At 31.1% G+C, this 15,004-nt stretch overlaps 1 protein-coding gene across 4 annotated transcripts in view; it reads left to right on the plus strand.

Moving 5' to 3' along the window:
• LOC129975728 (clavesin-2-like) overlaps nucleotides 1–14,718 on the plus strand; it is a 42,114-nt gene extending 27,396 nt beyond the window's left edge. For 3 of the 4 annotated variants that reach the window (XM_056088907.1, XM_056088909.1, XM_056088908.1), the window contains 5 exons: nucleotides 505–673; nucleotides 2,083–2,322; nucleotides 7,451–7,644; nucleotides 10,718–10,828; nucleotides 14,343–14,718. In XM_056088907.1, the coding sequence (XP_055944882.1) occupies nucleotides 532–673; nucleotides 2,083–2,322; nucleotides 7,451–7,644; nucleotides 10,718–10,828; nucleotides 14,343–14,564 (909 nt within the window). In that variant the 5' untranslated portion in view covers nucleotides 505–531 and the 3' untranslated portion in view covers nucleotides 14,565–14,718. The remainder of the gene's footprint in view (nucleotides 1–504; nucleotides 674–2,082; nucleotides 2,323–7,450; nucleotides 7,645–10,717; nucleotides 10,829–14,342) is intronic. The other variant, XM_056088906.1, reaches the window with a different exon arrangement.
• Nucleotides 14,719–15,004: the final 286 nt, after the last annotated feature.

A 15,004-nucleotide genomic window follows, 5' to 3' on the forward strand; every position in this document is an offset into this window, starting at 1 on the left:
ACGTATTTCTCTTAATAATAACAACGATAGCATGTAGGGTAAAAGTATATTTAATATTGGTGTAATGAGAGTATATATATTTATATAGATACATAGAGAGATAGATAAATGATATTACTTAAGCAAATATAAATATTTTCGTAAATTATATTTATGAAATACAGAAGAAAATCTTGTTAAAAATCAAACAACAACATTCTATAAAAATAAAATTTTTATCAATAATTTTTTACTTTTTCGTATATGAAATATAAAAAAAAACATTCTTATCTCCAAAAAAATGATTTCGAGTTTTTGACTAATCTGCATATTTCCGATCTGTTTGAATATCAACAAAGCATTTTGAGAACACGATCACTCAAACACACTTGGAGCTGAAAATCAGCATATGATCTCTATTTCGAATTAGTAGATTTCCAGCAAATTCTCAGGTTTTCATTAAATTTCAGCGTATAATAAATGATTTTTATAAATCTGCTTTTCATATGCATGTTTTTCTTTCAGAAAAAATAATTCATTTTGAATACAGAAATGAATCCTTCAGCGAGCGACTTCTTACCCTACCATATAACTAACGCAGAGGATCCTGCTCTGTTACCAAATCTGAGAAAAATAAATGAATCAGATGAAACGAAAGAGAAATGCCTAGAAATTCTACGCAAGGATCTGAAAAGTAAGCCATTTTAGCCCCTATTTTTCTATATACGTCATTTATTTTTATCTTGTTGTTTCAAGTTTCTAGTATATAATAAAGTAAATTGAGTAGCAGTGCAATAGAATCCATTCTTTGAAGTCATTCAATAAAATGAAAAGTCATTGCGGTATTCGTACGAATGCCAAGAACTATCCACTTTTTCACAACTTTAGCGTCAATGAATCCTTGTGATAAAAGTCTGAAATTTAACTAAAGAACATTTTAAGCATGGATAACAATATTACTTAAAATAAAGTCGCTTCAAAGAAGAGTTTAAAAACTCTGACTCATTTGACGCTGCAATGAAAAACTTCACGGAAAAGAATTTAGCTATGACTGCATATCACAGAAGTGACATGAGGAATAATATAATATGAATAGGCATGCTTTCTGGAAATTTAGGAGGAATATGTTTGAAAGCTGATGTTTGAATTGCTCAAACTAATTTTGATGCTGCAAAAAATTCGATAAAAAGAATTCAGCTAATATTGCAAGTAATTAAAATGATATGAATAATAGTGCAAATAGAAATTGCAAAATTTGCAACATACTTGTTTCAACCCAAATGAGGGACCCTATCTTCATATTTTCACCCATTTTAATGCTAATCATTGGCTTTTTAAATTTAAATCGTTTCCAACAATACGCATATGAAGATTTCCCAAAATTGTTGATACAATATATGTCGGGAAAATTTATTCTTCATTTCTTTATTATCCTTTGACGTCTTTTGTAAAATTTTATCTTCTGATACTCTTAAAAACTTTTAATTAGAGTTCTTATTCTCTAATGAAGTTTAACTTTAATTCAAAGTAACTTTTGCTTCTTAATTAATTGAAAATAACATATGACTCTCCATCAAGTTCTTTCTGCTTATTTTTTAAAAACTGATCGTATTTCTGAAAATTTTTGATGTAATCAGAATCTGTAAAAAGATTTTTTTAATTCAATTTGCATTTCTTTTTCCGAATGAAATTATTTTTAATTGCATTAAGTGCTCATACTTTTAAGTGAAAGCATTTGTTCAGAATATAGTAATTTCATTCGATATATAGAAATCGTTTTTAGATTAAAAATGTAATTCCTGAAAAGAGGTTTCCGATTTATGAAAACTTGATGTATAAGAATTCCATTGTATTAATAATATTTTCCAATTTTTAGTTTCAAATATTTCAAAACTTATCATTAAAACATTATAAAAATTTATAATCAGTCATTTCTAAAATGGACCGCCAGATGGCACTTGTTATGAGGAATTGTAATTTAAATACATTTATCGAATAAGTGGCTGTTAAGTTTGTTAAACTTTTTATTTCTTATAAGTCTTGTAATATCATTTATTTCAAACTTTATAATTTTTTTTAAAATTTCTATTATAATTTTTTCAGATGTAGAGGACATTGAACCTTGCTTGGAAGATGATTTCTTATTAAGATTTCTGAGGGTGTCGAAGTTCAACACGTCGAATGCATTTCAGAGAGTACTTAAATATTACCAGCAGTTTGACATAACGTTGGAAGCACTCAAAAAAGTGTCTCTACCTGTTCAAAGAGCTCAAAGTGTAAAGTACATCTGGATTTCTCCTCGCAGATTGAAGAATAATTCAGCTTTAGCTATCGCACAAGCAAGTATATATGTATTGAATTGAATTTTAAAATTTACGCTTCCTTCAATAAAATTTGAAACAATTGCTGCATATAAAGATCTACTTAACCCTTAACTGGGGACGTGCGGTCTGTGAGACCGCAAGTGATGGATTTTCTGTCACCCCTATTCTATTTTTAGCTCAATTGAATGGATTGACCCTGTAGCTTCTTGTTTTATGACCTTGAATACACGTGCACTTTTTCAATAGATTTCAGCAGATGCTTTTTAAAATAATTCGGTTTTTTCTTTTAGAGCGGTCTTTAAGACCGCATCTCCCTGTTAGTGTCCCAGTGATAAACAAGGCTTAGCAGATGACGCTAAAACTTGGGGCCCGAAACATCATCCAGTTTACTGATCCTATTATGAAGCAGTGCTCCAGACACTTTTAAATGAAGCATAGAGTGATTTTAGTGATAAGAATAATTGTACAGAAGAGTTTTTCGATGAAAGTTCGCATTCAACTGATTTTGATATTAATGTTCAAACATAATTAATTTTTCTAGTGATAATGCAGTTTGAAAAATTTATAAAATATATTAATATACCAAGATATATATATACAGACTTTATAGGTTGATTTTTATACTAGTTCTTAGCATGTATGTTTAAAATGCTTTAAAAAACCGTGCTATGAAAGTCACACAAGCCGTTAAAAAAAGGGACAATTTTACCCATTGTCATTTTTTAAAATTTTTCATATAATTGTTGAATTTCACATTATATTGACCTCTATATACCTTCATATACTGTAAAAATAAATATGATTTAAAAAATAATATGCTTTTTCCAGAATATTATTTATTGTAGCATGTCATTTGAGAAGAAAATGCATGTTCCAACACATTTACTTTTTTCAATGATAATATATTTTGAAACATTTCTAAAACATATCTATATGTCAAGAAAAATACCTGCAAAATATATTGGCAGTTTTTCACACTAATACATTCATTAGAAAATTTAATTTGAGTGTAAATGAAATGCGGTCTCGTAGACAGCATCTCCCCAGTTAAGTCCTAAAATTTCACCTCCCCAGTTAAGGGTTAAGATGATATATTCTCTGAACTTCAAATCTTACAACCAATCAGGAGTTAGAATATGTACTAGAGGTATAAAGTATGATAGCTGATCTAAGATTCATACTCAAAATTCTATTATGGATCAAATAACCATTTGCTTAGTTATTATAATTAAATGTAGATGATTACGGCCCACCCATCGACAAATTCAGAGAAGTGATAATAAGCATCAAGAGGAAAAAGAATCACCGTGCAGCATGGAGTCCCAAACGACGATTCATTGGTGAAAATCGAAAAAATATACAGAGTCGGAGAACAGTTGGAATCTGTAAAAAATTAATTAAAAAAAATAACAAATGGTGTTTAAACTATGAATTTTTTAAGTGAAAGCACATTCTTAAAAGATTTTTTTTTCATGCCGGTAACATGCGGATTTGATGATCTAGCAGGTCTAACTTACTGAAAACGAAAAAGTAGTTTAGAACCTATATTTCCAAAAATATTAAAACTTGAAGAAAAATAAAAGCTTTAAAATATGCGGAATTTTATATTCTATAATTTGATATAAATTGGGAGTGTGAGAACCGGGGAGTTTTAAAGATATTCAGGAAAAAACTAAAATGGGAACCAGAAAACATCGCTGCAACATCAGCACCGATGTTCGCAGAGAGCGTTGTCAAATTCGAAAGACAAATTCGGACCAATGATAGTAGGCATTAAGTAGATGAAAAATGACCAGAAAACATAGGGTCGCAGATAACGTTTTTCAATGAAAATCACAAATCGGGTGGAGTTCGCACGCTGGATGCTTGATGCCACAAAGGAAGATGCATACTTTTCTGCTGGAGTTCTATTCTCAGATGAAGCCTGCTTTACGAGATTATGTGTCTTCAACACACACATTGCGAATATTTGGTCATTCAAAAATCCTCACATCAGTATCTCGTCGAACTTACAACACAAATTTGATATTAACATCTGGGCAGAATCTTCTATTTGGACCGTATCTTCTGCCCGAATGCCTCAGCGTTAAAAAGAACCTTGTTTTCTTCCAGCACATTCCTCCGGATTGACTGCAGGAAAGACCGACCATTTGGTTCATGCATGATGGAGCACATTTTAGTGACATTCGTGAAATCTGACTTATTGTTTGCGAATTGCGACGACCATCCATTATAAAACGCTCATTCATGAATACTTGCACGCTGCTTTTATTTTTTATTTGCTTTTACGCATGAAAAATTTACATACGAGAAGGCTTCTTCTCGATTACCTTGTTCCTAATCCTCGCCTTCGTAGGTCCATTCTCTTCGCCAGACTCATTGTCTTTTCGACGTCTGTTTTTGTGATTTTCATTGAATAAACGTTACCTGTGACCCTATGTTTTCTGGTCATTTTTTATCCAGTTAATGCCTATTATCCTTGCTCTGAATTTGCCTTCGAATTTGATAACGCTCTCTGCGAACATCGGTACTGATGTTGCAGTGATGTTTTCTGGTTCCCATTTTAGTTTTTCGTGAATATCTTTAAACCTACCCAGTTCTCACACTCCCAATTTATATCAAATTATAGAATATAAAATTCCTTATATTTTCAAGCTTTTATTTTCCTTCAAATTTTAATATTTTTGCAAATATGTGTTCCAAACTACTTTTTCGTTTTCAGTCATTTACGACCCCCTAGATCATCAAATCAGCATGTTACCAGCATGAAAAAAAAATGAATGTGCTTTCATTTTTAATAAAATTCGTATTTGAAACACTATTTGTTATTTTTTTATTATTATTATTAATTTTTTTTTTTTTTTTACAGTTTCTAACTGTTCTCCGACTCTCTATATTTCTGCGATTTTCACCAATGAAACGTCGTTTGGGACCCCATGTTGTATGGTGATTCTTTATCCTCCTGATGTCTACTATCACCCCTCTGAATTTGTCGGTCGAATTCGGGGCAACCACCCTGTATATATATATATATATATATATATATATAGGGAGAGAGAGGGAGATGATATATATAGCAAGATCCAGTAATCACAACCAATGACACCGCATTGATTTTCCATATAAACAAAGCATAAATGACATAGCAATGACGCCTCAGGAGACGTCAGCAGATCCAAAATGAATGTTCACTGTTCATGTATGAACTTTTCCTTATACCCCATATTAGGATCGGTATTTTAAAGGATGGCGTCATCAAAATTTTGTTATTTTTTAATTCAAAGGAAATAATTTGACATTCACTCGCTCTTGCTCTTTCTTTTCTGATTAGGCAAAATTGTGTTTGGAGTAAACCTCACCATGCAGCATTTTTACTCTTGATCCAATCAAGAAGTACGAATGCATTTTCAGTCGATGGAGACAACTTTGATAACACACATGCCTATTCTGATTAGATCTAAATGTCGTCTGCTGACGTCAGCTCTAGAATCATCGTTTTATGCCATTTTTTATGAATCTGCTCTGCTCAAGGTAGACAACCACGAAGTCATTCAAAGTAATCGATGAATCTTTTGGCAAGCATTTTCGATCTTACATGACTGTGTGATTTCCTAGTAGTCTAAGTATACCCTACCCCTCCTGAAAGTTTGCATCACTAGGAATGAGATAGCATGTATGTATTTTTATGAATCTGCAATATTTTTTTTCTGTGCAGTTAGTTATTTTGTCTCACGGAAAGAAATATAATTTTCCAAATATTTGTAAAGTGAGCTAGTTTAATGATCGCCGATTTTGCTTTAAACTTGCCGATTAGTTGATGATTTTGGTGAAAAACTGTCTCTAAAAATACAAGAATTATTATCATATAAGCAAAGATCTAGAGATCATTCAAGAAAAATTACATGCATTGTCGAAAAAACCTATAAAAACGCCAGAGTCTAAAGACAAGTAACATTTTCCTTTGGGATGCTGATCGCAGAGCGATCTCTTTAGTTGCTTCACGCTGAACATTGTTTTGAGTGGTTGCCTACTATTGTATTAATAGTTTGTTCACGTTTGATTACGTGTTTTTTAATGTAATAAAAAGTCGATATCAGTTATCGAATTTGTTGGAATCCGTACACCATGCACTTAAAAATAAATTTGAAATAATTTTTTACAAATTGCAAATAAATTTTTGTTTTTTATCAAATTCTGAACGAAATCGATTCTCAGGATGTTTACTTTCTAACTGGCTACATGTTCAAGTACACTCGAATTAGAAAACTGCGAAACGTAAAACGTTAGATAAATAAAATTTGACATACAGTTTTAGCATCTAAAATATAGATTCTTATCAAATTTTGAACACTTCTGTCTGATGGTTGAGCATCTGTCGGTATGTTAGTCCGCATACTTGTAAACTCAATAACTCATAAACATGACAAAATGAGTGAAAATCGCTATGTAACATTTGTATTACAACTGTAATTCGGTATCAAATGTTGGCTTCTGAAAAAACGCGTCCAAACTACATATTCAAACGATAGATACGATAAAAAGGCTAAATTTTCACGACAAGGATTTTTATTGCGTAAGTATTATTTGCTAATGCCACGCAAGGCATTCTTGGCATTACACAAGATCCACAATTTTATGCATGAAGAACGGGATAAAGCCAAACGAACAGACTTCCTGTGAATAGATTTCATTCAAAAAGGTTTTAAAAAATCTGCGAATTTCGTCACAATTTCATATACCCAATTTCTAGTCTAACCCAAGTACCGTATTGCTATAGAGTTCGCAGGCAGACACACAAAATGTCAAAATTGTGTTTTTGCGGACTCGGGGAGGAGGGGGGGATCTGAAACTTAGTTCGAATTTTTTTGACGATTTCAATTTTTTTATCTATATTTCGCAAACGAGAAAGCAAACATTCCAACACACTAGGAGAAATAAAGCAAGATTGTGATTAAAAAAAAAAAAAACAGATATTAGAACTCAAATAGCAACAGCTTAGAAATAGATATGTATTTCGTCTTCAAGTAAAATTTGTTGTTAAGCAATCAATTAATGTAAAATTTTTATTATGTTTCATAATTATGAATTATGTGTTTTATAAGATGTGAATAATGTCCCTTTCATTCATTCAAATATTATTTTTATAGGAAATCTTGATTACAACAAAATTACCCTCGCAGAACGTATATATCTAGATATGTTGGCTGTCAATGGAGCACTTGAAAATCCTGTCACTCAGATAACGGGGTTTACAGCAGTGTTTGACTTCAGAGGATTCAACATACATGCCGCTCTAGTGCACACGCCTTTTTGGTGTAAGATCTTTATGGATACAATAACGGTAAAAAAAATTTCAGCTGTAATCTCTACTATTAACAAAGATGAGTGTATGTATGTGTGTGCGTGCGGGTATATGAGCGTGTACGGGTATACAACTTCATTACAGTAGCTAAAAGTGATTCTAAATTCATGGCGTAAACTTTCCTCAGTTAACCCTTAACTGGGGACGTGCGGTCTGTGAGACCGCAAGCGATGGATTTTCTGTCACCCCTATTCAATTTTTAGCTTGATTGAAAGGATTGACCCTGTAGCTTCCTGTTTTATTACCTTGAACACATGTGCACTTTTTCAACCGATTTCAGCAGATGCTTTTTTAAAATAATTCAGTAATTTCTTCGAGCGCGGTCTCTAAGACCGCATCTCCCTGTTAGTGTCCCAGTGATAAACAATTCTTAGCAGATGGCGCTAAAACTTGGGGCCCGAAATATCATCCAGTTTACTGATCCTATTATGAAGCAGTGCTCCAGACACTTTTAAATGAAGCATAGAGTGATTTTAGTGATAAGGATAATTGTACAGAAGAGTTTTTCGATGAAAGTTCGCATTCAACTGATTTTGATATGTATGTTCAAACATAATTAATTTTTCTAGTGATAATGTATTTCGAAAAATTTATAAAATATATTAATATACAAACAGATATATATACAGAATTTATAGGTTGATTTTTATACTAGTTCTTAACCTGTATATTTAAAATGCTCTAGAAAACCGTGCTATGAAAGTCACACAAGCCGTTAAAAAAGGGCCAATTTTACCCACTGTCCTTTTTTTTTCAATTTTGAATATAAGTTTTAAATTTTACATTATATTGTCATCTATATACCTTCATATACTGTAAAAATAAATATGATTTAAAAAGTAATATGCTTTTTCAAGAATATTATTTATTGTAACATGTAATTTGAGAAGAAAATGTATATTCCAAAGCATTTAGTTTTTTCAATGATAATATATTTTGAAAAATCTCTAAAACATATCAATATATAAAGAAAAATATCTGCAAAATATATTGGTAGTTTTTCATACTAATACATTCATTAGAAAATTTAATTTGAGTGTAAATGAAATGCGGTCTCGTAGACCTCACCTCCCTAGTTAAGGGTTAATTTTGCCTTAAGATACGTGAAAGCAAAAAGGGAGCTCTTTGCAGAGATTCTTTTTCGGATGGTAAATCAAACAAGAAAATTACAGTTTTAAGAGCATAACAACATAATGATGTATGTATGTATATGCTTGTTTATATGTATATATATATGTATATATATACATAATGACATATGTATGTATATACATAATGACATATGTATGTATATACATTTGTTAGCCTGGACCTCTTACTTTACGCACTTTAATGATTTCTTGATTACAGTTAGTCCTACTTGTCATACTGTGTACTATATTGTTGCTTTGCTAGGAGAGTAGCCTAAAAGGAAGTTCTCTGTAGGGCCTGTACGGTATTGTTGTTCTCTATGGGGAGTAAAGTATGGGGATCTCTTTTTTTGTGGATAATAAATTAAATAAGAAAAGCACAGTTTTAAGGATTAAAGCTTGTACGTATAGATTCGGATATCAAATCCCCTGAGCACATATTTAAAGCTCTTCAATGTTTCCTTGAATACGCTCAGTTCTACTTGTCATGCTACTGTGTTGATGCTATACAGTGAATCTTATGTTGTGAACGTTATCTAGTGTATTCCTTTCTTCTGCAAATGTGACCCATGAAAGTGTTTCTTTTTTTTCAAAAATAACTTATTTCTAATTATTTGAATTGCCCTTAAAATTTGACCCATGATTTTAGAATAGGTATAATCTAATACATATATACATAATCAATATATTCTGCATGCTTTAATAGGAATATATGCCCTTTATATATTTATACAACCATATATATATATATATATATATATATATATCATGCATATAGTTATAGTTTTAATAGACTCATTAAGTCATCAGTATAGAAACATCGGAGACCACTATAAATATATTCATTTCATATGATCTCTGTCTATTCCCGACTGGGAAAGAATTAGCTTACTTTCCTATTCTGAATACTTCCTTAACCTAATGCCATACTTAATGATATCAGGAATGCAGTAATCGTTTCCTTATTTGTAGAGCAAATACTGATTTATTGAATATTATATAGATTTTCCAGTATTTGTTCAAACAAATTCGTATCATAATAATTATTTAAAACAAAGCTAAATTATCATATATCAAGTCAAACGTTGAAAGCTATGCAATACAAATGTTAGAAAGCAAAATTTTATTTATTATTATTACCATGCTGAGCCCCAATATACAATTTTTCCCTCTTTGAGAATTTTAATTTAATGAAAAGATTTTAATCTGTTTAATTAAAAAGAGTTTAAATCTGTTTCAGCAAATAGTTTTGAATTTTTGTAGCTCCCCAAAAAATTACAGCTGTAAATTAAACCAGAAATCTAACAGGAAATCTCAAAATAATATTTTTGTTTAAACAAAATCTACAATATCAATTTAAAAAATCTTTTATTTCTTTTTCCTAAGGTGTGTAGTTATATGTTCAGTTTGCTAAATAGATCTTGGGTGTCACCATGTTACTTACATGCGCTATAGAAACATAGTTTTTAACTGATAATCTTTAACTCTTTCAAAAGTGATGTTTTATTTCCTGTACCACTCATATCAGAATATCACTGTGTTTGTTTTATAACATTTATATAACAGTATTTTTAAAGCTTATAAGTATGCTTTTTTTCATTAAGTAGTTTAAAAACTGTGCATCAAAGTATTCAATACTTTGATATAAATGATTTAGGTTATAAATCCCCATGCTTGAAAGCGTTAACTATTTAACTAATCCTTCACTAAAACTTTTTTAAGCTTCATATTATTAGTAAAAAAAAAATTTTTTTAATATGTTTACTTGAATAATTTTTCTATTTTGGATATCTCTATAGTACGAAACACTGACGTCCAAATTTTATTTATATTAATGTTTTTGACATTTCTTAATTTATTTACTTATTTTTTCTATATGCATAAGAAAATTTCAATTTTTAATTTTCATCCTGTATTTTTAGAAAGCATTTCCTGCTAAAATTAATGCTGCCCACATAGTGAATCCTCCAACCATATTTTGGGCTGTGTTCAAAATCATGCGTCCATTCATTCCGAAAAAGATACAAGATAGAGTAAGTTATTAAATTATTTTGAAGAAAGAAATAGATTGTTGTTGCATTAAAAAAATATTGGATATTTTAAAGAATAACAAATATTTCAACAACAAAAATAGCAGATATTTCAAAAAAAAATTCTTAAATATCGTTTTTTTGGTATATTTTAAATGTACTGTGTGGTTTTTGTTGTTTGACATAAGAACGGATTGACGATGAAATATAGGTTAAAAGTTCCAATATTTGGGATAGAAAAAGAGAATTTAATACAATTAGTACAGGGGTGGCGAACATTTATGGATCAACGTGCCATTTTTTTTTTTTTGTAAAGAAATGATTAATGAGGTATAGGCGTGCCATCAAATAATTTTGACTTCTAATTATTGGGAAAATGATAAACTAAATACTAGCAACTTAAAACTCTTTATTTACTATGAAAAAATACATTTTGCACTGTATAGTAGTAAATGTTTTAGTTATATGTGTAATTCAAATTAAAGTACATTAGTGTGACTTCTATTGTTAGATGACAAATAACTTATATTAGGATTGTAAGATATAACTTTAAGCAGAATGTATGCTGAATTGGGAGTCATCTGCCAAACGATTTCTTTAATGTTATTCGTCTCTGTAAATAATTTCTCGCAGGCATAGGTAGATGAAAATAAGGTTAATAAATAAGGCATGAGCCAGCTTCTTCAAACAGTTAAATGTGTCTGGAATCGAATTGCATGCTTCCAAAATTTCGTTACTGTCATTTTTACTTATATTGTTTGTTAATCTTTCTGTTTCAATCAATTCCAACTTTTTCCTTGTTTCACAAAATTTTTGAATCCATGTTAAACTAGATTGGAAAGCAATCACTTGCATTTCAAATTTTTCAATTCCCAACCAATCAAATTGGGACAAGTTCAGTTTATCAAATGAAGTCGCATGCAAACCGTTTTGATCAGTGGCATGACCAAAATATTGTGTCGCGTGCCATTGGCTTACCTGAAGGCCGCGGTGGCCTGGTGGTAAGATCTCGACTTGAGAGCCGTAGGGATTCAGGTTCGTGACCCAGTTCCACCGAAGAACCCTCGTATAAGGGGGTCTGTTGCACGTTAAATCTGTCAGACCAAACGTCCATCCGATGGTGTTGAGAGGGGGTGCCAGCTCAGGTGTCGTCCTCGTCATCTGACCGTGATTCAAAATTATGAGGTCCGTCCCAAAATAGTCCTGGTGTTGCTTTACAACGGGACGTTAATATAACTAAAGCCATTGGTTTGCCATCCCTGAACTAGCACCAAGTACTATTGTAGAGTAGCATAGCAAAGTTTCTATTACCCCAAATAAGGGGACATTTCATACATAAATTAATACATATTCTTATTTTCAATCCTTTAATAATCCTTTAAAATGTATTCATTTTATTATATTTTATTTTTTAAACTTCATATTTTTCATCATTCATAATTACTTTATCCCAGATTATAGTAATCACTTTTTCGCAAATTCTATAAAAGATGTCTCAAATTTAATTTATATTAATCACTTACTCAAGAAATAAGTTCTGGCAGCATTCAGTTATTGCATTGTTTTTGAGAATTTAGTATTTTAGAACTATAGAATGTCTGAGAGAGGAGTAAAAATGAATCAAAATTCAGTTGTTAACAAACCTGAAAACGTGTATATAAGAAAATATTTGCCTGACACTCGAAGGAATTTTTTTAAACTTTTGCACTCAAATATGTTCATAAATCTTCGGCGTCATGGAACTCATGGGAAAAAAAGTTTGATAAGCACATTTTTATTGTTTTGAAATACCCGATAGAGGGTTAACAAAATTGAAAAAGCGTTTGTGGGCATTAACATGTGAAGAAGCAAAGCTTCTGAAACAACTTTTGGGCCTCTGTTTTTTGTTTATTATTTTTAATTGAGGTAGTAATAGCTATATGCAAATAGATTAAAGAAAAGCAATGCAAAGAATTTCCGATTTAGATGCAATAAAATAAAGTTATTATAACAACTCCGAGCAAGATGGTTAAAATTTTCATTCCTATAATTTTCGAAATGACAGCAAAACATTTTATTGCGGGCTTTAAACACGTATTGACCGCTAATAACATAGTTAAAATCATATTATTACAAAAATTACCATTACACCACAATTAATAAAATCTTAAAAATATGCATCTTTTTAAAAAAAAATTTCAGGGGAATCTACCGATTTCACACACCACATTACTACTCATATCTTTTTCAGTAGGTCCAAAATAGATCTCCACGCAGCACTATCTCACGTTAAGGAAGCTGAAAGAATTGCTACACCTCCTCCATCAGACTCCTTTAATTGCAATGTCGCGAATCGTAACTGAGAACGATAAACAATTCATCCACCCCTGTTTCAAGAAGTTCATTGAAATTGTGGTCTTGTTACTAAACGGTTCTTATGATAGGAGTTGCCTAATAATTGTAAATATATAGCGTTTCGGAGGCATTTTTTAACATGATAATATTTATATAGGCTGGCATACTGTCTATAAATAAAGACATGGCTAATGCAAAAATCATTTAATATGCTGTTCAGATAATATAAGGTAGCTTAGAGGAGTTAGTAAAAATTAGTAAACATTCTTAATCTTTCCTGTGGGTTTTCCCCTCTTCCTATAACATTCCCGATAGCGGCCCTCTCCTAAAGAAATCTGACGAATCTTCATTAGCTTGATATGTACTATCATCTCTCCATGATTGGCTCGTCACTTTTATATCTCCCTGTATATGAGTGCGTGTGTGTGTGCGAGCACAAAAGAATAAAATTCACATATAAAATGGATAAATGGATTTAACTTTATCAATACAGAAAGACCTCGAAAACCAGTTCGAAGAGACTTCTGAATACGCCCGAGATCCCTCGATATCGCTGAACTAAAATTTCTCCCTTTTTTATTTATTTAATTGATTGAATACCCGAGGCAAGTGCTTTGTTCATTAGATATGTTTTCAAATATGGGTTTTGGTAATAGGATTTTTTTCTGTGAATTTCAAAATATGTCCGAGAATGCAATTACTTCATAGTCATCAGTTATCTGGAGTCCTCTCACATACAACTTCTTTTATATATCAATCAATTAAGAACACAGGCAGTCATTTTGATTTCTTAGGTAAAGGGGATAGAGATTTTTCTGTATATTTCAAAGAGAAATTCGGGTGTTCCCCTATTCTGAGGTACCTCATTCGAATGTTGAGAGGATTGAATTAAAAGTCATTTCAGCCATTGTATTTAAACGTTGGTGCATTTGGACTGACTATAAAAGCCAGTTATTTGACACATAATACAAAACTTTAAAACTTAATCATTTGACTCATCCTACTTAAAGCCGTTAATTTCAACAATTACTGACTCAAATTTCAAAACTGTTAACGCTCTTTTGTATATGAAGCATGCAAAGAGAAAACATTGTTCTAAAATTTTTACCATATTTATACCTTTTTATTACTGTCTATAAGTTATAACTATGAATTGCAACTGAAATAATTGAATTCTTTCCAGTTATTTATGCACTCAAGTGACGGCTGGGAGAGTTTACATTCTTCAATACCACCCGAAGTACTTCCCGAAGAATATGGCGGAAAATTGAAATTCGATTCTTTCATTAATGCTCTGGAAAACATTGAAGAACTAGATGAACATTTTCGTAAATTTCTTAGATTTGGTTACATTAAAAACAAAGCAAGCCGACTGTGTTTCAGACCCATTTGTAAGAAAAAGTAAAATTTTCTTTGTGAGAAAACAGGCATTAAAAAGAATATTTTAAGTGCTTGAATATTAGCATTCTTCAGCGATACACTAACAATTCTCTGTGTTAATTATTTTTATTTATTTATATGTTTGTAAATGTCCGCCGCTGTGATTACTAATAAAAAAGATTTTTATATGAAATGTGTACTGTGGATTATTTTTATATGTAACATTTTTTATAGAAGAATTAAGCTCGAGCTCGAGTACTTAGAATGATCTCTTCATCTATTGAATATACTCTCCCACCTTCAGGATTACCTGATGGAATGCTCAATGGATACTGTATTATCTGAAATCCTTTCTCTTTTTGAGCGTCGTTTGAGAATGAAATGGGTGAATGATGACCGCTGTGAATGGCCGCTATGAAATGGGATTTTTATGCATGTGTTGAAATAAAAAGAATTTCTAATAGT

The sequence above is a fragment of the Argiope bruennichi genome, chromosome 7 (assembly GCF_947563725.1).
Source record: "Argiope bruennichi chromosome 7, qqArgBrue1.1, whole genome shotgun sequence".
In the NCBI taxonomy this organism is placed as follows: Eukaryota; Metazoa; Arthropoda; class Arachnida; order Araneae; family Araneidae; genus Argiope; species Argiope bruennichi.